The sequence below is a fragment of the Malus sylvestris genome, chromosome 8 (assembly GCF_916048215.2).
Source record: "Malus sylvestris chromosome 8, drMalSylv7.2, whole genome shotgun sequence".
In the NCBI taxonomy this organism is placed as follows: Eukaryota; Viridiplantae; Streptophyta; class Magnoliopsida; order Rosales; family Rosaceae; genus Malus; species Malus sylvestris.
Genome location: NC_062267.1, coordinates 7131643 through 7157898, shown reverse-complemented (window position 1 = coordinate 7157898; position 26256 = coordinate 7131643). Strand labels below are relative to the sequence as shown.

The 26256-nt window shown below is 35.3% G+C and overlaps 1 protein-coding gene across 1 annotated transcript; it reads right to left on the bottom strand.

Annotated features, from left to right (window-relative positions):
* Positions 1 to 10775: 10775 nt before the first annotated feature.
* LOC126632932 (F-box protein GID2-like) lies at positions 10776 to 11778 on the bottom strand. The gene has a single exon (XM_050303469.1). It carries the CDS (start codon positions 11604 to 11606, stop codon positions 11010 to 11012), a length of 597 nt encoding a protein of 198 aa, XP_050159426.1. The 5' UTR covers positions 11607 to 11778; the 3' UTR covers positions 10776 to 11009.
* Positions 11779 to 26256: the final 14478 nt, after the last annotated feature.

Genomic DNA, 26256 nt, shown 5'->3' with positions numbered 1-26256 from the left:
AAAGATTCAGTTACTTGAACTACAATCAAACAAGACACAAAACATCAATCCATATAAGACTAAAGTATGCTAACTTGAAGAATTTGCATTGGATGCAGCCATGATCGATCTCATCCAATCTGAAAATGCAGCAATTCTTCTTCTCTCTGTCAGGATACGTATTGTTCAAACCAAGAATAGGGCTTAGTTCCAAAAGAGCATGATCATGCGAGAGGAGAGACTGCCATATATATATATGCACATATTCTGTCTCATATTAGAATGTGGATTCCCTATTAGAATCCTTATGGAAAACAACTTATGTTTTCCTAATCCACTTCAGTTCATCACTGCAATAGAATCCTCTATTGACAAGAACTGGTATTCATCTTCCTACAAGGCTTTCTTATTCTAATGGTCTCAAATATCTAATGCCCGATCATTCAATCTAATGTTCATATTCTTACACGGACATGCAATGCTTGTATCCGCAAGAAGCCACAGCAACTTCTCCACGCGTTTCTATAAGCTTTTATTCTACGATGACAACCTTCTCTTCTTGTTTTCGAGGGTTTTTGAGATTTCCAGCGCCTATTGGCCTGACCCTTCTCGCGGGAGCTGGGACAATCCAAGGTCCACCAACAACAACACCAGAACAGCCATGCTGGATTCGTTAGGCAGCTTTGCCTCATCGGACAACTAGACTTTTGAGTCAACTGAGGTTGAGGATTGATATTGATGGCAATGTTCGACTGTATAGTCGGGAAAGGGCGGGAGAAAAATGGGTGGTTTCAAGGGAGGCCATTTCGGATCCATGCACGGTTCATGGGATTTGTGGGGCTAACAGAGTGCAGCTACACACAGTTTTGGTAGGAAATGCTCATGGGTGGTTTCAAGCGTGCTGCCTTCTTGTAATTTTCTTTCCATCATGTTTACTTGTGTTTTCAACACGAACACGATTAGGGTCAACTCAAACACATGTTATCTGAAGATGACAAGATTAATATGCAGAAGTTCAAAATTTCCCATAAAATTAATATTTAAGTAAAAAATCATAAAATAAGTTTAAACTTGTAATTTCGCTCTCAATTTAAACAATTCATCTCACATTTATAGGGGTCGTATATAGGTTTACATGTTATAGGATTATGTAAACCATCTAAAACATGTCATTTTAGGGTTTGGCAGGTTGACTCAAAAACAAGTACTTAATAACTGTGTTATGTTGGGAAAAAACTTAAAGTACACAACTCTAACACAAGTGTTGGAGAGACAACACAAGTAAACAAGTTACTTGTATTACTGATAGGAGCACATTTATGCGACTTAGTTGGCTTGTTCTTGTGCATTTATGTCGTGTTTCCTTAGTTATTTTAATGTTTAAAGTCATTTTTGTGTGTTTTCAGATTTTATAGACAAAGTATGCAAGAAGATGCATTTGGAGGCCTTTGGAGCATGTTTCGGGGCTTGGAATGGATAGCAAATGCATGGGCCAAGTGGATGGACGAATTTGAGAACTAAAGAGGCCAAGAATATGAAGAATTATGGTCCAAAAGATGAAGAAAACAGCCCAAAAATCTGTCACCCCAACTTGCATTCCTTGCCATGCAAACCACATAGAATTCCCTTTGGATTCCATGCCATGCTTGATCACTCTTGTTCCCTACATAATTTCTAATTTCATGCTTCAATTCATTTAATTATTACACTCAATTGCTTGATACCTCTTGTTCCCTTCACTCATTAGATTTTAGACAACATTTACATCCATTGCATGCACCAATTGATGCTCCATCATTCACATTTGGAATCCCATGCCTTGTGTACCACATGTTGCTGCACCTTTGACCCATTTATTGACACATTTTCACCTCCCTTTCCATCTCCATGCAATGTACACAATCATTCATGCTCCCTAGCTTCAAGACCACTCCATTTTACCCTTCACACCTTGCATCATCACTTCATTTTCACCCTTGGACCATTGCACACCACACACACAAATTGCCATGCATTTCATCCTTAACCTAACCTGATTTTCTAAGGTTTTTGGGGCCTATAAATACATGTTTACACCCCTTGGCAAAAGGACAATCCCCCATATTCATCATTTTATCACAGAAATTCGTCCATACACACCCTAGGAAGCAAAACACCCCAAAAACACCATTCTAGTGCCTAGAAAACATAACAGCCACTCCACCTTCTTCCACCCTCTTTGCCTAGTTCTCCACCACCTTCCAACCATCAAACACTCTTCCACACTCACCCTAAACCCCTCCATATCATTCCCCATCCATTCTACACCATAAATCCACCCAAAAATCTGTCCACAAGCTTCATGCCGCAACAAGGAGGAAGGGAGATCCATTGATGCACTTGCTTTCCAAGTTGGAGCATTTTAGGTGTTTTCTTTCCTTGGATTTTAATGTCTAATTTTATGTATCTTTGTATTGCAAGAATGAGGAACTAAACCCCCTTAGTTGGGGGGTGATTCGAAACCATGTACATGCTTGCAATATGATTTGATTACATTCAGTTGTTATTTCATAAGTTGCGGATTCAATTCGTTCATCTACTTGATTGATAACTTATTTGTGTATGTTGATTGAGAGTGCACGCTTAGTTTTCATGCATGAATATGATGCTAGATTATGAGGGAGTTTCACCTAATAGTTACAATCTTATAATCACAAGTAGTGAAGGTCGCTTGAAAACGATCGCGTTGAATGAATTCTTGGCACTAGTTTCATGCTCATCATAGTAACGAATGCCTCGTCAACACTTATAGTTCTCATTGTGCTTCATGATTCTTGATTGTATCTTTATTGTGCTCATCACGTAAGGAACCTTTGAGGAATGCTTTGAATTGTTGTATGCGCTTTTCCATCCAATTCATTAACTTAAGGAGAACTTGAAGGTTAATTTAAGCGTATCTAATTAACTTGGGGTGTTGAGTTTCATAATTTATTGAAAGAACAACTGAAAATCATTTTGTTTGCAAGTGTGTCATGTGTGGAGAAGAACCTCCTAACTAGCCTTTTATCCATCCTTTTCATCCAAAAACGTTTTACAATCTGTTTTGTTTTAAAGTTTCTGTTTTGTTTTCAAATTTCGTCCAAAACAAATCCCCCTTTATTTTGAAGTCTTAGATTAGTTAGAAAGTGTTTTGATTTGTGTTTCTAAGTGTTTTGATTCAAGTTTTCATCCAACTTCGTCCAAGTTCTTGTTAGGTTCTCAAAACTGCCCAAAAAGTGGTTTTTAGGCAGTTTTGAGTCATTAGGTTGCTGTTTTGAGTTTTATGTTTGTTTAAGTATTTTAAAGTATAGTTTTGCATTCTTTGAGTCTAGTTTAGTGTTTTAAATTTTGTTTTTATGTTTTTAAGTCAGTTTTCAAGTGTTTAGCAATCCCTCCTAATCCCCGGCCTAGAACGATCCCTACTTACATACTTTACTACATTTGATAAAAAGAGGGTTTAATTTTGTGTGTTAACTTATTTTTCACATCAATTACACACACAAAATATTACAACACTCAAAACACTCAAAGACACACTTTAGAAGCAATGACACTCACTCACTTTCTAGAGACAAACTCTAGATCATTCACACTCCTCACAAGGCTACTCTTACTACTCTAGATCATTCACACTTGGTTGGTTGGTTGGTTGCTTGCTTGATTGATACAAATGGTGTAGATGCCTTCTCCTTTTATAGGCATGAATGGAACCTTGGAGAAGCATGTAATCATCATGCTAGAGATATCTAGATAATTCTACTAACTACTAATCTTGCATGTTGGTGGAAACCTCACCATTATTCTAGACTCTTCTACCAACTTGAATTTTGCTAGAATTCTCTAGCATGTGTATGGATATTTCTTTGTCTATGGGCTGGATCCATCTTGGCCAATGCAAGATTACACTTCAACACAAACACCAATTGGGCTGGTGTTGATCTTCAACATGTTAAACGAGTGATATAATTATGACACAAACCATGATTAGAACTACTTCAAACTTGCTTATTTCGTGTCATTTTTTAATCCGATTGTTGTGTTGGACACAAAATTGTCACTCTTATTCACTAATAAGGTGAAGGAACAATAGAAACAAGTTTTTAAGAAATTACAAGAACTAGACTATAATTAAGACAACCTCTATCTTGAACCGCCGTCTCAGGATGGCATTAATATTGTCATGGCTGGTTGGCGTGTGCGTGGACTCTTTTTTTTCACCGCAGTTTCTTCCATGTGGTTTTACTCAAATAAGGTTGTCGCGTGACTTTGACAAATTCAAGTTCACACGCTCGTCTCTCGTAGCAAATGAGTTCAAATGCTGTTCGAAAAAATCCTTTTACCACCGTTGATGGAATGTGTCTAATTTTCCTCGGCTCAGTCTTCGTAAACCCATCTGGCAAAAGTGGAAAACTTTCTAGCTGCAGGTCTGCTCTTCTATTTAGTGCTGCAACAAATGCCGTTGTTTCCTCACAGTTGGATTAATTGATCAAATGGGGGCACCTTGTTTCTCATTTTTTTTTTCTTTCTCTAGCCATTAATCCCCATCCGTGTTCAACATCGGACACTACTTTCAAAATCAAAAACTCAAAAGCTAATTTTTGGACTATAGAAATTTCATCCAATACGGACGGAAACGTTTACATGGTCAAGTGAAGTGACATGGAAATGACAATGAGATTGTTATCAAAACACTTCTGAGTTATCATCATGGGCAAGTGAGGACATAGGATTCATGAAAACTTTGTTCTTGCTGATTGGTTGTTATCACGGTGGCATTGTAAGAAGTAATTACAATAATCAATTACAAATTTTACTTATCTATAGAATAAATACATGGCTCTCGCAAATGATAAATGAGTCTTCTAGTTTCAGCAAGTAAGAGTGTTCTAGCAATAATAAGGTTTGCTCGGAATGGAATGTATATTTTGTGAAAGCAGGGGCTGCCTATATATAGTGATGAGGCTCCCTATAATCCAGCCTATTAACTGAATATAAGGCATATATTCCAAATTAATTAGGATTTCATTCGAGTCCTAAATAGTATTGAACTCTTTGCAAATCAAACAAGGTTTCTTGATTAATTGCACAAAATAAGGACTCCAAATCTTAATCAAAAGAAGACACCAATATTTTCTCAACTTAATAACTCGTTGATCAAGTTATTTGCACGTCAAGAAACAATAAGATTGTGTTCTTTGACACTCACAACTTACAATGCTGTTATATGGACAGGTGTTTCTTAAGGTTTGGTTTCTTCATTTGACGGTCAAAAGCTCCATCCTGAATGAAGCAGAACCGCCCCACACTTTGTAGCTTCGGATAAAGTTTCCATAAACAATTGATCCCAAAATGTCACGGCGGCATGCTTCTTGTTAGGAATCCAATTGGAACAGTCTGAACCATTTGCCATTTCACCTCCATGACAATGATGAAACAACGTCGTCTTTTAGGGGAATTTATATATCAAGGATATACTACCACGTGGTATTATGTATTAATAAAAAAATAATATATAGACAAAAAGAATTTATATATCTTTATTTTATTAGCACATGACATCATTGTAACAATGTACTCATGATGTATATGTCCTCCGTGTTAAGAGAATCCTACATCGATGGATGAAAGTCTAGTAATAGAAAACCAACTTATGTGCCTAGACATAGTCTAGGTATTACAAATAAAACATACTTTTTTTATTATTTAATGAAGAATATTACATCATAGCTGCATTACATCACATACAAATAAAAGAAGCTGAATTTGTTTAGCTAGTGCTTTATTATAGGGCTAGACAACATGTTCTACATGTTACATGAAAATACACCTTAATCTACATATGCAAAATACCCAAAACTGTATAAAAATATTTATCTTAACCATAATGAAACAATCAATCACTAGTACGCAGCGGCGACAATGGCAAATGGCTGCTGCAATCAGTGTCCCTCACCGCTAGAGCTAGGACCAGATTTGTTCCCTCCTAGGGTTTCCGACTCGGTGAACGCATGACCCCTTCCGTCGCTCGGACCTTCCTTCATAGTTCCAATATACAACCCATCAAACACATTCTCCATCTCTTTGTCTATGTTCGCCAACTTAAGAGAACGAGCCTCCGACGTACACAAAACCAAAGAGCTTACGACGAGGACAGCAACAAGGAAGGAGAACAAGGGTTTCAAACTTTTCGCCATCTGGAAGAAGAATATATTGCGAAATAATCGATGGTGCTTGATCAGACTACGCTTCTGGCCGGTGTTTGAGTTTTCGGTTTGATTTGGTTTGGAAGAAGCGAGTGGGGATTTGGGTGCTATAAATAGTAGTGTCCGAGTGTGTGGGGAGGAGGTGGGAATGTGAGCTTCATATTTTTGACTTGGGAAGGAAGAAATGAGTGGGAAAGTGCATGGCTTTGTTTAAACTACACGAGGGTTAGTTGAAGACTTGGAAGATTCATTTGGAGGATGTAATCCGATGGACTCAGATACAGCAAATTTGGACTAAGTTTGGAGGAACTTAGATGTTGAATATTAAATATTCGTTGACCGGGGAAATTTTTTGTTACAGTTAACTTTACCCTTAGTCTTTTGATTCCGCCCGCCTTAAGATTGAAGGGAAAGAAGACTGCAAAAGGGTCGGAAGGCCAAAGGCCACAAAATATCGATCCAAAATTAGTTGTTTCTGAATCTGCACATAACTTGTGCGGGGTAGCCCAGCCCAACTACGTATATTTAAAATGTATAAGAGCGCATACAAAACTGTAACCTATACGGTTAAGAGCACTTAACCAATTGCTGTTTTGTTCCCGTCTACTCAGTCTTGAACGGCCAGGTGGACTAGACTTGAAGATGATCAGAATCGAATTTTTATCTAATTTTCGATTGGTTGATGTCAAACTTTAAAGTCTCAATTAGCTATGGACAACTGGACATTGCTTGGCTCTGCCATGAAAAGAGTCACCCATTTGTACAAATCATGGTTTGTAACATGCACAAATAACTCGTCAAAAGCCATAAAAGATTTTGTTTTTTTTTGTTTTTTGTGAAAGACGTCTTACAAATGACGCTCCAACTCAAAGAAATGAGCCAAATAATCTACTTCATATTTGATCTAAACTCTTGAATAAAAAGGTGAGCGGAGAACCCCTTTCCACAAACAGATTTGAATTACGGATCAAAATTTCTTGTTATAAGTAGAATCCGTACCATATAACAAGCTAATTTGACCTACCAAATTGGACAAATTTGTGATTTTATTTCTATACCAAGAATATTGTGACAGAATTGTAGGGGAATTTATGCGTCTGTGGGAAGCTACAAACCAAAAACAACTTTAGAATCCTGGGAAATTACAAAAGGTAAGCAGCGGTGAGTTGAAACATTGACATATGGAGTTAGGTGGCAAGTCTTCATACGGTGCCAGTGCCAACGAATTCCAAACGAGCACAATCCACAACTGGTTCAGAATTCAGAAGAGCAATGAGTAATGGTCTGGAAATTCTTGGTCCAAATGGAATAAAAATACACCTTGAAAGGTATGCTTGCCAACTCGCCAACTAGAAGACCAAAGAAAATATTTGCTCATCACTCACCACATTGGTTATCGTTACCGCGCGCATTGGTTGAATTTCGAATTTTGTATAGTAGCAACAATTAATATAATAATGATGCCTATCACTGGCTTAGGTCAGTGAGCACAACTACACTCAAAAACTAAATGTGAAATAAAACAAAAGGGAAAGTAGAGAATCTGACAAAAAACTAATTTCGAGGAGACCAAAATTCTGGAAGTTTACCGGCCAAGAAAAAAGAAAGGGGGATTGAGCAAAGGGACGACACAAAAGACTAAATAGTGAGTTCACCAACATCTATCCATTCTCTCTGTTTTGTTGTGTCGTAAGCTTCAACGTTTTGCTTGCCGTCAACGACGTGCGTCCAAACCTCAGTAGATTACCAGTAGAAATAACCCATCGCCTGTCGGTCACGGGTGAAGATACTGTAGCTCTGTGTCTTTATGCAGTACGTACCCATGGAATGGAACATGTAATCGCTTATCCACAGATAGGGTTTATGCCTTTTCATGTAAAAGTACAGAACTTTGCACGTACAAGGTTATTTTCTTCTGCAAACTTGAGAATTGACGTTTCATATCTATGTCCTATCCATGTGCCCATACCATGCACTTCATATTAGAAGCCAGAGATTTGCCACATGCCCAGACCATGCACTTCATATTAGAAGGTAGAGATTCGCCATGTGGCAAATATTATTGGACTGGTGACTCACTTTATACATACGTGATAAATGTTTATTAAACATATAGTGCAACTAGCAAGGGAAAATTTATGTATTAAAAAAGAAATTCTTGGGTCCGAACACTCGGATCACGTAAGTCATGTGGCTCTACTTACAAAATCAAAAGAGACCCCTATATTTTGTCTCACTGGCTCGAAGTTAGTCTCACATCATACGTCTGATGCATTCCACCATAGGGCAAAAGTTTATGCTTTTGAGCTTATGTCTATTTGTAGAAGCGCATAAGTACTAGGATAGTTCATAAAAAAATATTAATATAGCGCTAATCACTTGTTTACACACAATGTTGGCCCATCATATGAAAATTACCTTGCACAAAGTTAGTCAAATGTCTTTTATAAATACCGTATAATGAATCTTTACCAGTTACAAGAGTATTTACCAAATTTTGTGCACAAACCTTTGTAATATTATATAACAATCTGCCTATATTTTGCCTATTGACATAACTTCTCTTCTTTCTTATTAAAAAAGAAAAACTTTATGGGTTTGCTTCCTTATTAACTTTAAAATTGTATGATTGTACCATCTTGAATTTTTTTACAATTGTCAATCTTTGACCAGGTGCTCTGAAAAGGTGAATCCATTACTGGTTCTTGCAACATACATTCTCATAAACCAAAAACAAATTTTAGGGGTGGGTTCAAAAGACCAAAACCCGGAAAAAACTAGCCTGAACATCAAATCGAAACCGAAAAAAAAAATACACCAAATCGAAAAAGAAAAAACCAAACTAACCGGAACTTTATTGGTTTGGTTTAGGTTTTGAAGGTTCGGAAACCGAACCAAATCCCTTTACACTTTATGAATGTATGCTCATTTTTGTGAAACTTTGTTGCCAAGTTTGAAACTAAGCCTAGGGCTTTTTCAAGGAGCATACTTGGTTCAATTAGGGAGGATATTTCATTGGTTATAGAGGAAAGTTTTGGAAGGCTTTGGAACTTGGAAGAGCTTATCTATTTGTTTGCTTTTTGAATGGATACGGTGATCATTTTTTTTGCAATTAAGGTTGTTGATAGCATAGAATTGGTTTATATGATCTTGTATATGTACAACTATCTTCCCACTTTCCCCATTTATTTATTATTAGTCTACCAATGCAAGCCTCTTTTTTTAAATTCCATATTAAAAAATGATCAAGTTTTATAAAAAAAAAAAAATCAAAACCGAACCAAATAAAATCAAACCGAAAAAAAAAAAAAAAAACCGAACCAAAAAAACCAAAAGAAAATTGAACCAGGCAAACCCCCCCCCCCTAACAAATTTATGGGAGCAAATTTACAAAAATCTACACACACAAAAAAAAAAGAAAAAGAAAAGAGAAACAAAGTTAGACTAATGCTGGTGTGGTGTTAGTGAAAGCGCTTCTGATGCCTAAGTCAAAAAGACAGTATGAAGTAATACGAGTGTAGTGAGAGTTCTTGATTAACAAAATAAAGTGGTTGACCTTGACTATTTATCGAGAACTGAGAAGTTAACCTTAACATCCAGGTTCGTTGAACTTGTTAGCCAAGTGTTATATAGTCTACACATTGATAGAAGAATATTCCTTGACCCTTAGAATATGCTTTGGAGAGTATTGTCATGCTAAGAGATTAATAAGCAAGCCCATTATATATCATGGTTGTTTGAGTACGTCGTGTGGCGATTGGCTTGGATCGTTTGCAATGAATTGGGTCCCAGCGCCTGTTGATTGCGAGCGTCGAGGACTTCCGTAGAGAATGTAACGGACTTGGATTGTTTGCCCTCCCATTTAGGTGCCCTCCTCGTGCCCTCCTGTTTTGTGTGGTCACAGTTAAGCCACGTCAATATTTTATATTATTTTTTTATAAAAATAAATAATAATATAAAATGTTGACGTGGCTTAACCGTGATCACAAAAACAGGAGGGCACAGAAATTGGAGGGCAGACAATCCAAGTCCGAATGTAACTCATTAGCCCCTTAGGATTTGACCAACGATCTTCATAAAAAAATGTGGCGTGTTCTCGTTTGTCAGAGTATTTTACGTTCCCACAGCCTTGGCCATTTCCGAAATTTTACTGGAAACCCTACTACTTGGATTTGGCTATCTCTCAGATTGAACACATAATCTATTGAAACAAAACAAGATGCCCATTCTGAGAATGCAAGCAAAAATTACAACAGAAACCAATGCGGCAGCAAGCAGTCTGGCAATTCTCCAAGAAATACGAGCACTTCCAATACATACGACAACTTCGTCCTTCCCAGTTGCCGTTCGGATCATCTCAATTTTCTAACCTATTACTACACTCATTCCTCTTGTCCTTTTCCTATTCACGCCCATGCGAACCTGCCAAATGCCCAGAACCAAGCCTTTTATTACAACCGTACCCTCCTCCGATTTCCCTTTCTGTTTGTTCGTATTCGCCAATCGAATCTCCGGACCGCCAATCACAATCACCAGCGCCAAAATTCCTCCAAATCCCCCGAAACAAACAAGAAATTGAAGCAAACCCAAATTCCAATACATCAAATTATGGAATTACAGTGCATAATGATTCAGAAATTACCTTAATTTACACAAAAAAGCTTCAAAGTTTAACAAGAATTACAGATCCATTTTTTAGGGAAATTTAGAGGAAAAAACCCAAATCTAAAGAGGGAAAATCCAACTGAAATTACGAAATATATAGATATATAATTATATATATAATTTTATTTTGGGTTTAATTTCTGATCATCTTCCTCTGTTTGCGTAGTTCATCCTCTCGTAAAACCGAATCGAGAAAAGCGAGAGAGACAGATTCACCTCGTCCTTTCCCCACCGAGCGCTCGGCGGCTTCGGGTTCAGCATCGGCTTCACCGGAGCCGCCGCCCAAGGCGAATCAGAGGAGGACGCCGCCGACGAGAAAGAAGGGACGGAGCTCGAGGAGGAGGAGGCCTTGCTGAGACGCCAGATGTAGTGGGCGTGAAGCCGCCGGAACCCACCGAGAGCGAGGACCACAGATCTCAGCTGCTGGCTGCCGCAGCCGGTGTTGGCCCAGTGCCTGGTGCATATCAGCTCCCAGAGCCGCTCATCCTCCGCCGTCTTGTGCCACTGCTTGCTCACGCACGACGCCATCCCCAACGTCCGCGCATCCACGTGCTTGAACACCTCGAAGATCAGATTGTCGTCCAGATTCGAAAACCCCGCCCCTTTCAGCTCATCCATGTCAACGCAGTCAGCCACCTCCACCTCCACCTCCTCCTCCTCCACCTTAACCCTCTTCATCTTCACATCCGCCAAGCTCTCCGTCGCCGCCATCGAATCGTCCCCCGATGATGCTCGCTTCATCGAACGATTACAACCCACCAGTCCGAATCTTCGAACCGATAGCTTCCACTCGGGGGTTTCTAAGTAGTTCCGGGAGGATTCGGTTGGGAATCGGAAAACCCAGAGGCCAAATTGTATGAGCTGTGGGATGTCTGGAAAGAAGAGGTGGGTAATAAGGAGGGTGGAGTGTGTGTGTGGTGTGGCCCAGTGGGGACCTGTTTCCGTGCGTTTTCGAAGACGACAATTTTCTGAAATGAATGCGCCTTGTTTTGGTTTTGGGTTTCTGTCTCTGTATTGACGAATATGTCCTGCTCCTCCCACTTCTTTTTACTCTGCTTTTTCTCTTTTACCTGCCTAATTTGTTTCTTTCTCTGTCTGCTTGCTTCTGTTGTTTCCTGCGCTAACAACAAAAATTAAATTAGATTAATATAAAACGTGTCGCAAACTGTGTCGTAATTTGCGCATGGGATTAAATGTCAAAATGATCTTTGTATCTTACCTTACCGATCATTTTAGTCTTTGTGTTTTTAATTTAGCCAAATTGGTGTTTACCATAGTCAATTCTAGATAATCGGTTACCAGTCATTTTAGTCTTTGTGTTTTTAATTTTGCCAAATTGGTGTTTACCATGGTCAATTCTAGATAATCGGTTAAATGACCGTTATATTGACATGTGCCTTGTAAGTAAGAGGACAAAAATGTAACTTCACTATAAACCCATGCAAGATCAAACGATTAAGATGACCATCTCACGTGCAAAGCACATGTCAATTTTAATGATCTTTTAACGCATTGTCTAGAATTGACTAACGAAGATAAACACAGGGCCCATTTGGCCCATTTGAAAACTTGAGGACCAAATTGACTAGTAAAGTAAAATACATGAACCATTTTGCCATTTAAGCCTTGCAAATATATAGGTTAAGATCTGGGACACATACTTTTCAGGGCTCACTCGGTAATATATTTCTACGATTCAATTGATTATCTTTTATGTCTTTTCTTAAATGTTATTAACAAAAAAATCACCTAAATCAACAAACATATGACTGATGGATTAATTTAGGTTTCTTTGTAGAACCGTATCTGTCTATTTTATAACTACAAATAAATGTCTTAGTGATTTTATATTTGTTTAATATTTTGCAAAGATGATCTATGAGTGAAAGATTGAAATATAAACAACTCAAATTCTTGGAAAAAGTTATGCAATGAGAGCAACAAAAATGTATCACAAAATGTGTAAAACTCTGGTCCATATACATATGTAACTTCTAAGATAGTTGTAAGAAAATTTGAAAATTCTTTTAATCCTATTTAATATTGAATGAAACAGAAAATGAATCCGTGAGATTGACAAAGAATATCTAAACATTCATACAAATCAAATCTAGCAGCCAGAACAAGAACAAGAACATTGACAGGTACCATTAAATTCCACCCAGAAATTCGAAGACATTTTGCCAAGATTTTTTTTTAAACGACATTATGGTAGGATAACTACGTCTACGTATACGTATACTAATATTTTTGGGAGTAACCTTGTTAGGTTTTATAATCCTCTAAAGTCGGTGAGAAGCTTTGGTTTAACTTGGTATGTGCATCAATTAGACAACTGCACGTGTAGACTTGGCTTTACCTTTACTAATGGAACATAGGTTTGTATTTTTTTTGTAGTATATCGATATTTTTACATTAAAGGAATGGAAGAGTTCGGCAAAGTTACACAATGAGTAGCCTAATTTGGTATCGAATTCGCCATATATGAGATTTGAACCTAAGACATTTCATTTCCAAATGAAGTAAAATACTACCAGACCGTAATACTAAATGACGTAGTTTGTATTTAGATATGGCAAAATGATGCATCATCTTGTAACATGTCATGTATGGAAAACCTCAGAGAGCGTTAGGGCGGGAGGGGAAGCCAATCAGCCATTGCCTCCGCCACCCTTTGTGCTGTTTTATTGGTTGGTCACTTTGCTTGGTCGAATGAGCAAATCTTTTGCTGAGAATCGCCTATGAAATTGACGTACCCACCCAACTTTCTTGCCCAAGTCAACCCGATATTTATCCCGTTTCCTTCATCTTTTCTATGTTTTAATGCCTCCCATTAGGTTTATTACGATGAAAATTTTATTTGAACTTATGTAATTTTATTTTTTTATCAAATTTATTCTTTACGGTTATAATATTTTCAACTAAATTATCAATATCCCTTTAAATTCAAATTACCATCTAAATTATCTTCACAAACTTAATTCAATATATAAATTTATCTTTACATCTATTAAAAAAATAAAAATATACATTGTCTCCTTCCAACAGGTATATCATCTTTCCTTTCAATTCTACTTTATTTAATAGAAATCGAAATCAAAGTTAAAATAATAAGTTAGTTTAAGTAGACCATTTCATTCAACATTTGAAGAATTGTAAATATTTGAGCCAAAGTATCATAGAATACCAAAAATCATGTATGCAAACAGCAAAAGAAAGGCGGAAAAAAAAATCGAAACAGAGTACTCATGTTGATCAATCCCTTTCTCGTTCCCACCATACTACCAAACTTCTAACTCTGACAAGCTCCCTTCCATCAAAGAATTTGGCACTACCCAATTAGTTAAAACCCCAAAATTTATCGGTTACTCAGAAATAAAGGTTGAAACGTGAGAATTAAAAACATCCAAGTACTGCTACTAGAACTACGTCACAATGATATTCATCTTTACTTGTAAGTGATAGGTCTTAAGTTTAATTCTCGCCAAAGGCGAATTTGAACTACTTTATTACTAGCTCATTTTGAGACTAAATCCACCATTTTTCCTTAGTACAGATAATATCGATTGTTAAAAAATAAAAAGGGAGACTTTAGATGCGGTCCCTAGTTATGAACAATCTTTGACTGAAACCTTGTTGTTTTTCAATTTTTGATCCAAGTCCCTAAAATTAATTGATAATTTATTTCTATGTACGTTACTATATTTTTTAAATTAAAAATTAAAATTTATAGTTGTTTATAGTAATGAGATTTTAAATAAAAAACCATAATTTGTGGGATTAAAAATATTAAAATATAAATATACTATTGTGTGTGTCTGTGTGTAAACATGGGTACATTCATAAAAAATAACCAAAAAATTATTGTATCAAAACATGGGTACATTCTTCAAAATGGGTACATTTAGCAAAAATAAAAATGGGTACAAATAAATAAAAAAATATGGGTACAATACAAATAAAACTTTAAAAAATATGGGCACAAAAAGAAATTAATATATGGGTACAAATTAAAATTGAAAGGAAAATTGGTACAAATTAAAAAAGGGTTGCAAATAAAAAATGGGTACAAACTAAAAATAAAAATATATGATAAAAAGTTTAGCCATAAATATAAATATACTAATTGTAACATTTTTAATATTAAATGAATATATTTAGAAATAAAAAATATTTTATTATTGAAATAATTAATGATATTATTAATACAAAGGACCTTGATCAAAAATTGAAAAGTAATAAGGTTTTAATCAATAGAGTAGTAAAAATAAGGATGAAAACCTAATTACTCCAAATAAAAACAACTAAGTACCAAGTGATGGGGTCCAAATTAGTTTGCTTTCATGGCCAAGAGTCAAACCTAGTACATTACTATAAAAACCAAATGTTCAAGGATATCCAAAATGAAGAGAGTTGCGTTTCAAGGTTGATGAACCTTGCATGTTTATATATGCTTTCACATTTTTTAGACTTGTGCATTAATGATTATGAATTTTATTTATTTTGAACTCCCTTAAAAATACTATTCCTAAGGGTTTGTATGGTTTTAAAAATTCAAACGACGATATACCCATACTCTAAGCGTAGATGATGCAATCACGAGCCTTTGCATATTTTTTCACATTGTTCGCGCTTTAAAATTAATTATTGTAATTTTTTTAATACGTTTGGTATTTTTAAAATATCTGATACTTTTATTTTTAATGTGTTTTATAATTATACTATAAAAATAAATAAATAATGTTTAAAATTTTAATTTATATAGAATAATAATATAATAATACATATTTAATATACAATTATATATATACACAATGACCATTGTATTTTATAGTAAGTTTTTTTTAGTAGTTTAAAAAATTAAAATCATTGAAATAACTTTTTTCTTAACATGTCGAAACAAGTTACCGGGTGTCACCTTGTGTAAGCCTGTTAAGAATCCATTATTAAAGGGTTCTTATCGTGTCACCCGATAATAATCCGATTAGTTATCGTGTTGATCAAAAACTAATTATTTTCGTGTCGTTTACGAATCGAATTAACAGATCGTGTAAAAAATTATCAGATTTAATGTGGACGTCGGAGTATCTTTATTGGCTAGAGAATTGCTTCTTCTCTTACATCCAAGCCCGAATTCCCTCCGTATTATCGTTTTAATTAAAATAAAAAGCTTACTATGCTGGAGAAAACTCACAGACCAATTGTTATTTTGCACTAAACCTTTTCTACCTGGCTGTACAAAGCATTTGACCGATCCTCATTGCTCACAGTCGACTTTACCGGGTACAAAACCAAGCCCAATTGATAAATTTAGGTAGAAGCCCAACTCAATTGCAAGATTCTAACACTACTTGAGATCCTATTACCATCTCCAAGTTAGTTGTCACAAGGCCCAACGGCCCAACCCAAACAGGGGATTGACTCATTTCTTTACTTGCAAATAACGGATCATAATTGTAGAAATTTATAATCGGAATTGTTCGATTTCTTAATCTTATTTGGAGATCATTCCTACAAAAAATTATGCAAATTGGATATCGTTTAGTCATCCCATGTATCAGATAAATAGAGGATTCATCTTGAATATGTTACTTGGTATTCATACGGTCAATTTGCTCCACACAATTTTGGACTGCTAAACGATATCTAATTCAAATAATGTTTTTGCTAGAAATGATTTTCAAATAAGATTAAGAAATTTAACAGTTCTGATTATAAAATTTATATGGTGAATATATGTTATTCATAAAGGGTGGGATATGTGCATTCCCCGTGAAGGAATGCAAGTTTGTAAGTATTGCAAACAAACTTTGGAAGGAAACTTGTGAAATATTACATGCATGCTAAAATTAAGAAAGAGCTATTTACACACTCATTTTTACGTTTAACACACCTTTATTAATTTTTAGTCATTGATCTTCTTAAACTCATTTGATTTGACGGCCGAAAATTAAGAGATGTGTGTGAAAAGTAAAATAAGTGTGTGAATAGCACTACCTTAAAATTAAAGTGAAGTGATCATTTTCATTGTATCCCACTCCTCATTATTTTTTAAAATTTCCAACAAGTACAACCTCACTTTTGCCATCACGAATCTTATTTCCCGCATACAACCACCACTCCTTGTTTACTTCTCTCGTTTTGAGGGAAATAAAAACTTTAATTTAACTTGGACATGGACATGGAGACAACATCAAGCTTGCCATCCCAACAACATTTTAGGAGACCAAAAGAGTAAGCGGTAAAAAGAGCGCATTTCTGCACAAACAACTGCCAAATGTTGCTCAACAGAAACAAAAAAAAAACTTGAAAGATGGAAACTCTGAATAAAATTTCAAATTAAAAAGAAAAGTATGATGATCCATCGGGGCAATTGCAGCACGGTGAGTTATTTGATGATCTAGTGGCCAACCCCGCCTTTAGCCGGACCAGAAAATACTTTAGCCGTGGTCAACTTCTTGACTGGAGCTCTAGGAGACAGATTAACATGCAGAAAAGCATGGCCAGCCCCTCTCCTACTAGGACCAGAGTATGCTTTCACTATCTTCAACCTGCTACTAATTGAACTACTAGAAGATATCAGCTTATCTACGAGAGACCTCGAACCTTCGATTTCCATGGCGGCAGAGAGGATGAGGAGAAAGATGATTACAGAAAAAATGGAGAACTTCATTTGGAAGGCATGATTAATGGTGCCAATCATGCCATGCTGCTTCATTTTGTTTTGATGTATTAACGCAAGCAACACATTGTGCAAGTATATATATATATATATATATATGACACGCAACAATGGAGGCACAACCCTAAAATATTGGAGGACTTTTGGACTCTTGTGAAACATGATCTGTTTGTTTATTGTATTAATCATTCTTCCTCCAACGCGATCTTATAACAACCCTAATTTAAATTTTTTGGAGGCTTGTAGAACCAAAACATGCAAGCCATTGAGTTGGTTAAGTTAATTCCCAATTTTTTTTTTTTAATTTGGTTGGTACACGTTTCTTCTGTAGTTTTCGGTCATATATATATGAATAGATTTTTAGTCTTTAAATATGGTACATGATTCACATGTTAGGTTTAACGACCACATTTACTGTTAAAATTTCAGAAAGATGGTTGTGATCTACCATTGTCCTATTAATCACCCATGAAATCAATAGGGGTAAGGTTTTCATGCAAAAGGCTTGATACAATTTAGAAGTGGAACCATTTAAATATAAGTTATGATTTGTTTTGTAAGATGGCTGACATGAGACTTTATACATTATTCAACGTGTCTTTTATATCAAAACTTTGCGTTTGTCTGTCATCTACATGATATAGATGAGAGGGCGTACTATATATGCAATCCCAACTCCAATAACCTTAATATATAATCTATCAGTTGGTCAAGTCTGGTGGATAAATAATCAATATATAATCTAACCATTTATAGGTTATATCATTATTGCTCAATTAAGGTTCTATAGTATGTTTGGTTTCTGTTTATTATATATATTAGCATATAAACATCCATTCCGGCTGGTTCAAATAAAATATGAAACAGGAATTAACTCGAGCTATATCTAATACATGTATATATCTAAATCAGAAAGAAAATGTACAACACTGAGTTATAAGTTCCTTTCGGATACATTCATGGAATCGACCTCAGTTGAAAAAAGTAGAATTATATATATATGATCCCGTGAACATATGAATATATGATGGAGGATGTCAAGTGTCAACTGGGCAATCAGACGCCATCTTCGGCAGCTCGTGCCGGATACGGTGGTCCGTGGTCCTCAATTGCGGTCGCCGTCTTTGCCTGACATATCACTTAATAGTACTACTCTTTGGTTTGCAATGCTCACGAGAGTTGTGTTGGTGTTAATTTAGTTGACCAGAAACTAAAAACAAAAACATGTTGGAGTTCAAAATATATCATATTTCCATTCCTTTACATGCCAATTAGGTCACCATTTTATGGCGCATATGATACACATGTAACTCACCCATAAGTAGCAATTTTGTTTTAAGTTTATGACTTCAGTTGTCATTTGTCAACCTCATGAATCACGAGTTAGGGTTGCTAATTTTTTAAGGGCCTTATATTTCTAACCTGTATTAACAAAATTGAAGTTGAGGTCCGTGTGATTAGCAAGTAATCTTGTCCAAAAGTTTGATCCCAGTTGTACGGTACCTTGAAGATATACACATTTGGATCGAAAACAATAAATAGTCTATACAATGTGATACGCAAATTTAACAAAATTTGCTATATAGGCACGATTTTTCTGATCCAAGTATTTCATTTCAGGTTCGATATATGTTTTGAAATTAGGGTTCACTGAATTAACATCTTGTAGGTGACGAACACTCTGATATTGATTGAAATATTCATGTATTGAGAGAATGCATTCCGCAATAGGGAAGAAGAGACATTGCATATTTGGGGATGACTATTTAACTTGTTAAACTCAATAACCGTGAATAACTGCTTGAATGGGATGGATTTGGGGATGAAAAATTGGATATGTTTTAGATATGGAGAAAAATCGTGAATATTATTCGGTTACTATTTCTGATAAGGTTATAGGGGTCCCTAATTCGTATCCATCCTCAAATCCACTCCGAATAATAATATATAATATATTCACAAGTATCTAAATTATTTGATAATTTGTTTCGTCGTTCTCCCGTAGTTGCTATTGTATTTGCTTTTGTCATCCTTTTCTTTTTTTTCATTAGACCAATTTGCTGTAATTTGCTATCATATTTGTCTTATCATGAATGCCTCTAGAAAGTATTGTTATGTTTTTGATGATTTGGATGAGGATATTTAATGATAGAATTAGTATCTATTAAATCATAACGTGTTAGTTGAATGAATATATATATATATATATATATATATTGCATTGATTAAGATGGATAACACCATTAACTGATAGTGCATCCCTTACCCAGTGGGTATGGTTAATTTGCGATTTTTGTCCCTATATCAAATCGTTGTCATCCCTATGCATGTTCTTATAAGTTTTTAGGCTCTCCTCAACTTTTTTCAAACTCGAGTTACGAAATTATGTATTAACCTAAATTAAATTTGCTATCTATTATCATTGGTAGCAGAATTTTCATAATCTGATCGCTTTTGTCCCTATTTTATGCCCTATTGACTATATGTAATTGTCATGCTCACAGAAGCTTAATTTATATACCTTTCTTTTTCTTTTGTAAAAGCTTAAATTAAATTATACACTTTCTACAAGATTTTAACAAACGGTCTGCATTTTATCCATAAATTAAACAAGTGGGTATCCGTGGCATAGTGTAATAGAACATCTACGAAACATCAAGTGGCATGATGGCATGGCTTGGAAATCAAAACGTCCAACTTTGCTGTGCAATATTACATGCTCCAAAGGACCAAATTTAATCACAAGTGACGGTTTTATACCAACTCCTCTTATTCTTACTTACCCGTAAAATAAGAGTTAGTTAGAAAATCCCCAAGTGGTCTTCCACACACTCAAAACAATAGCATGTTTTTGAAAAAGGGCTCGTTGAAATTCTTGCACAACCGAATGCCTCCCCTTGAACACCCTTTGAAATTAGCTCTCTTTGGATTAATTTAAGTATATGCTTTGAAAGTAAGAAAACACACCTAATATACACGTACGTACCCCTTTTTAAAGCAATTTAGCCAACCTTGATTTTGAAGAATCACTGTTCCTTACTCCCCATTTGCCCCGCACTACATACATCACCGTCTTATCTTTTATTTTCAGAGTAATATATTAGACTAATAAAATACTAATGGTATGGTGCATTTACATTATGACACATAAGTTAATAACACTACATAATCGTGTGATATGTGAAGTTCACCAAATCTTGCATGCAATATGTGGTTGTAAGGAGTTTGACTACTTTCAATATTGCTAATTGGTTTTACTGAACCTTAACTTCCTTCAACGCATCAAAGTCAGGTTGGTCCACATGTGAAGCTTAATAGCCACATGTGATTTTTGTCACCCAATTTAATTATGTTCTTCACATATTAAGCTTGAAAGTTCCCTAAATGTGGGCATGTGTGTATGCATGTGAAAAATTGTTCTACAGCGGATCAAACCTTAGATGCCCTCTTGAACTATTCTTAATTAACTTTATGGTGTAAACTCAATTTTCTCGACGACAATCGTCTGATACGGTTCAACAAATAATAATAATAAAAAAAAAGAATTTCAGAGAAAAGGAGATATATGTCATGCATGCCATGTCTAAAAAAATATGCTTTCAATTGTCCCTCTCAAATTGTCTGTCTGTCCTGCGTTTTATGAACAATGATAGAAATAAGAATATGGAAAAATTAGTTTCCGGTCCCTAGTTTCTAATGTCCATTAATTAAGACCTTATTAGTTTTTAGATTTTGATCAAATTTCATATCATTAATATATTAATGAATTACATGTAAGTTACATAATTTTTATAAAAAAAAAAATTAGTAATTGATTTAGAGTTTTAATACTCACACCCTTATTAAACTCCTAATTAATTGTCAATTCAAACATTTCCCAAATAAAAATAAATAAAATTAGAATAAGTTTGTACCGATTAAATTTTTATAAAAAACCAATCCATTCTTAAATATACCAATTTGTTAAAAATGTACTCATTTTTTTTTATATAAAATTTCATTCAATCTTTTCTCTAATCCATTTTTAAACTTATATGGATACATTCTATTTTCGTTGATTTGAGAATGTATCCATGTCAAGTTTAATAGAAGAAATTTAATAATGTTATTAAAGTTTTTTTTTTTGTGCTTTTATAAAATGTACCCATGCTTTGGTACAATAATTTTTTGGTTAGTTTTGATGAACGTACTCATGTACACACACACATATATACATACACACACACAATATATTGGAGAGTATAATTCATCTTTAATATTTTTAATCCCATAAAATATGGATTTCATTTAAAATCTCATTAATATAAATAACTACAAATTTTATTTTTAATTTGAAAATATAATAACCTACATAAAAATACATTATTACATTAATGTTAGGGACTTCAATCAAAACTTAAAAACCACAAGGTTTCCCTAAGAATATGAAGAGACCGCGTTACAGATGTAACACCACACTCGCGTTAGATCGATCATAGACGACGACGGTGTGAATCCATATTAATTAGGGTATCCATCATGACCATGGAAAAAAGTTCTTAGTCAAAACACACACACACTTAAAGATTTTCCGACCAACGAATATTTGCCTACTCTTTTCGCTGCTGACGTACAATGGTTTCGTAATATTTAAATTCAAATTCCAACAGCACAAACGAACCAGAAATTTCAAAGTAAAAGATCACCTCCCTCGCCTTGCTTGCCACGTGATCTCACACCAGTAAACTATAACAAAAAATAAAAGTAAAAAAAATACAGGAAAGCAAGGGAAAGTCAAACATCTTGTTGTTTTACCCCACTGCATTAACAGCTAAGCCACACCGTCATCAGCAACTAAAATTCTTGTATATATGAGAGTGGTGAGCCCTTCCTTCTCGACACAACAAAGAAAATAAACCAACCAGAAAAAAAGTGAATAGAGATTAAAGATTTTGTTAGTTGAAACTTGAATATGTCAATGAAGAAGAACTCGTCAGGATCAAGTTCCAACTGCGTGTGGGTTGTAATGGGGTTGATGGTGCTGATTGTGTCGTCGCAGTTTGCTCAAGTTGATTGCCGAACCCTAAAATCGACGACGGCGAGTGTTAATGCCACCACCACTAGTGGCGGTTGCAAAGGTGGTGATGGGGCTGAGGAGGCAGCAGGAGGAATGGCTAGCTTTGCTGTTTCTTCTAACTACAACTCGAGCAGCAGTACGGATCTTTGTCCTTCGATGAGGAGCTTGGCGTTTAGATTGGCCTCTGGACCTAGCAAAAAAGGCCCTGGCCATTAGCTTAATGAATTCCAGCCTCTCTCTTCTCTCTCTCTCTTTCTCTCTCTCTAGATCTCTCATTCTTTTGTTTGATATTTATCTTAGTTCATCATACAATGGCACAATTACGCAATCCGTAAAACAGATTATGGCTTGTTGTTAGTTATAATGGAACGCAATTATTACCCTTTGTAAGCATTGCAAACAAACTTTAAAAGGAAACTTGTGGAATATTATATGAATGCTAAAATTAAGTGAAGTGATAATTTTCGAATCCGGATCCTCTTCGTGAGTATCCGGAGATCCATAAATCGTATCCGTTCATCGTATATCGTGCGGTCAGAAATCATTTTAAACTTTTTTTTTATTTAAAATTAAACATAAATAGTAACTAACAAAAACTGACCATACGATGTACGATAAATGAACATAATTTACCAATCATCCGGATCCTCACAAAGAGGATCCTCCTGTTGGATAATTTTCATATCCCAACCCTCATTTTTCTTTTTAAATTTCCAAGCACAACCTCACTTTTGTCATCACAATTCTTGTTTCCCGCGTACGACCACTACTCCTTGTTTCCCCTTCTCTCATTTTGAGGGGAAAAACTTTAATTTAATTTGCACATGGACATGAAGACAACATTATGCTTGCCATCCAAACAACATTTTAGGAGACCAAAAGAGCAAGCAGGAAAAAAACGCATTTCTGCCCAAACAACTGCCAAATGTTTCTCAACAGAAACAAAAATAATAATAAAAAGACGGCACTATGAATAAAATTACAAATTTAAAAAAAAAGTACAAAAAAAAAATTATGATGATCCATCGGGGAATGGCAGCACGGTGAGTTTGATGATCTAGTGGCCAACCCCGCCTTTAGCTGGACCGGAAAATGCTATAGCCGTGGTCAACTTCTTGACTGGAACTCTGATAACTTTGAAGATTGAGTCGATGAAGAATAATTACAATAAGAGAGAGGAAGCGGGAAACTTAGAGAGAGAAATGTAAGGTGTATTATGTTTTTCAGATTACATTGATGAGTTGTACAAAAGGGATTATATAGTAGTTATACAATGACAATTACATAACTATCCTTAACCACCTCTAACTAACTAAACCAATACAAACATGACAAGTGTATGTATATAGCTATTAAGCTCCACGAGAAAGGTTAATATGCAGAAGAGCACGACCAGCCCCTCTCCTACTAGCACCAGAGCATGCTTCAACTATCTTCAACCTGCTACTTATTGAACTGCTAGAAGATATCAGCTTATCTACAAGAGACCTCGAGACTTCACTTTCCATTGCGGATGAGAGGATGAGGAGAAAGATGATTACAGAAAAAATGGAGAACTTAATTTGGAAGGCCTGATTAATGGTGCCAATCATGCCATGCTGCTTCATTTTGTTTTGACTTATTAAGGCAAGCAACAGATTATGCAAGTGTATATATATAGGACATGAAACAAGGGAGGCACGACCCTAAAATATTTGGAGACTTTTGGACTCTTGTGAAACATGATCTGTTTGTTTATTGTAGTAATCATTTTTCCCTCCAACCCGATCTTATAACAACCCTAATTTAAATTTTTTTGGAGGCTTGTAGAACCAAAACATGCATGTCATTGAGTTGGTTAAGTTACTTCCCAATTTTCTTTTCTTGAATTTGGTTGGTACACGTTTCTTCTTTAGTTTTCGATCATATACGAATAGATTTTCAGTCTTTAAAAATGGTACATGATTCACATGTTAGGCTTAACGGCCACACTTACTATTAAAATTTTAGAAAGATAGTTGTGATCTACAACTAACCAAATCAATATTGTCCTTATTAATCACCCGTGCAATCAATAAGCGTAAAGTTCCTCGATACAATTAAGAAGTGGAACCATTTAATTTAAGTTATGATTTGTTTTGTAAGATGCCTGGCATGAAACTTTTACATTATGCGAAAGAGATCATGCTATGTATACAATCCCAAGTCCAATAACCTTAATATATAATCTATTAGTTGATCTGTCTGGTGGATCAATAATCGATATATAATCTAAACTCACTTACAGGTTGTATCATTAATATTGCTCAATTAAGGTTCTGTAAAATGTTGATTTCTGATTATTATATGTATTAGCATGTAAATATAAATTCCGGCTGGGTCACTATAAAATATGAATAAGGAACTAACACAATCTATATCTAATGCATATCTAAATCCGAAAAGAAAATCTACAACACTGAGTTATAAGATCCTTTCGGATCCATCATGTGGAAATCGATCTCAATTGCAAAAAGTAGAATTATATCTGAGCCCGTGAACATATGAATATATGATGGAGAATGTCAAGTGTCAACTGGGCAGATCGGACGCCATCTTTGGCAGCTCCTGCTGGATACGGTGGTCCGTGGCCCTCAATTGCGTTCGCCGTCTTTGCTTGACATATCACATAATATGTAGTACTAGTACTACTCTTTGGTCTGCGAAGCTCACGAGAGCCTTATTTAACACGCTGTGTTGATGTTGAAGTAGTTGACCAGAAACCAAAAACAAAACATGTTGGAGTTCAAAATATATCATATTTCCTTCCTTTACATGCCAATTAGGTCATTGTTTTATGATGCATATGATACACAACTCACTCATAAGTAGCTGTTTTGCCTTAAGTTTATGACTTCAGCTGTCATTTGTCAACCTCATGACTCACGATTTAGGGTTGCCAATTTTTCTTGGGCATTATATTTCTAAGCTGTATCACCAAAATAAGTGGAGGTTCATGTGATTATTAGCAAGAAATCCTGTCCAAAAGTTAGATCCCAGTTGTACCGTACCTTGAAGATATGTACACATTTGGATCGAAAACAATAAATAGTTTATACAATATGATACGCATTTTTATCCAAATTTTCCTAAGTAGACCAGATTTTTCCCACATCCAAGTTTTTCATTTGAGGTTTGATATATGTTTTTGAAATTAGGATTTAGTGAATCAACATCTTGTGAGAGAAGAATAATTAAGTCTGCTGAAATTACAGTTGTCCTAGAGTTAGTAGCGTGCTTGGTTAGGTGATGATCGCTGTGATATTGATTTAGGCTGAAACTAAAATATTCATGTGATATGATGATATATATATATAGACGCACACACACATACGAATTCCAATTGAGTGTATGCAACCCGTATTAGGAACCGTGCGTGTTCTTATAAGGAATTAGCCTCTCTTTATATAAGCAATTTGTTTTGTAGTGACCTAAATTAAATTTGCTATGGTAGCAGAATTTTCATAATCTGATCGCTTTTGTTCGTATTTTATGCCCTATTGACTTTGTAATTGTCATGCTCATGGAAGCTTAAATTATATACCATTTTTTTCTTTTAAAATATCTTAATTTAAATATACTTCTACAAGATCTGATCAAACGATCTGCAATTTACCCATAAATGAAACAACTGG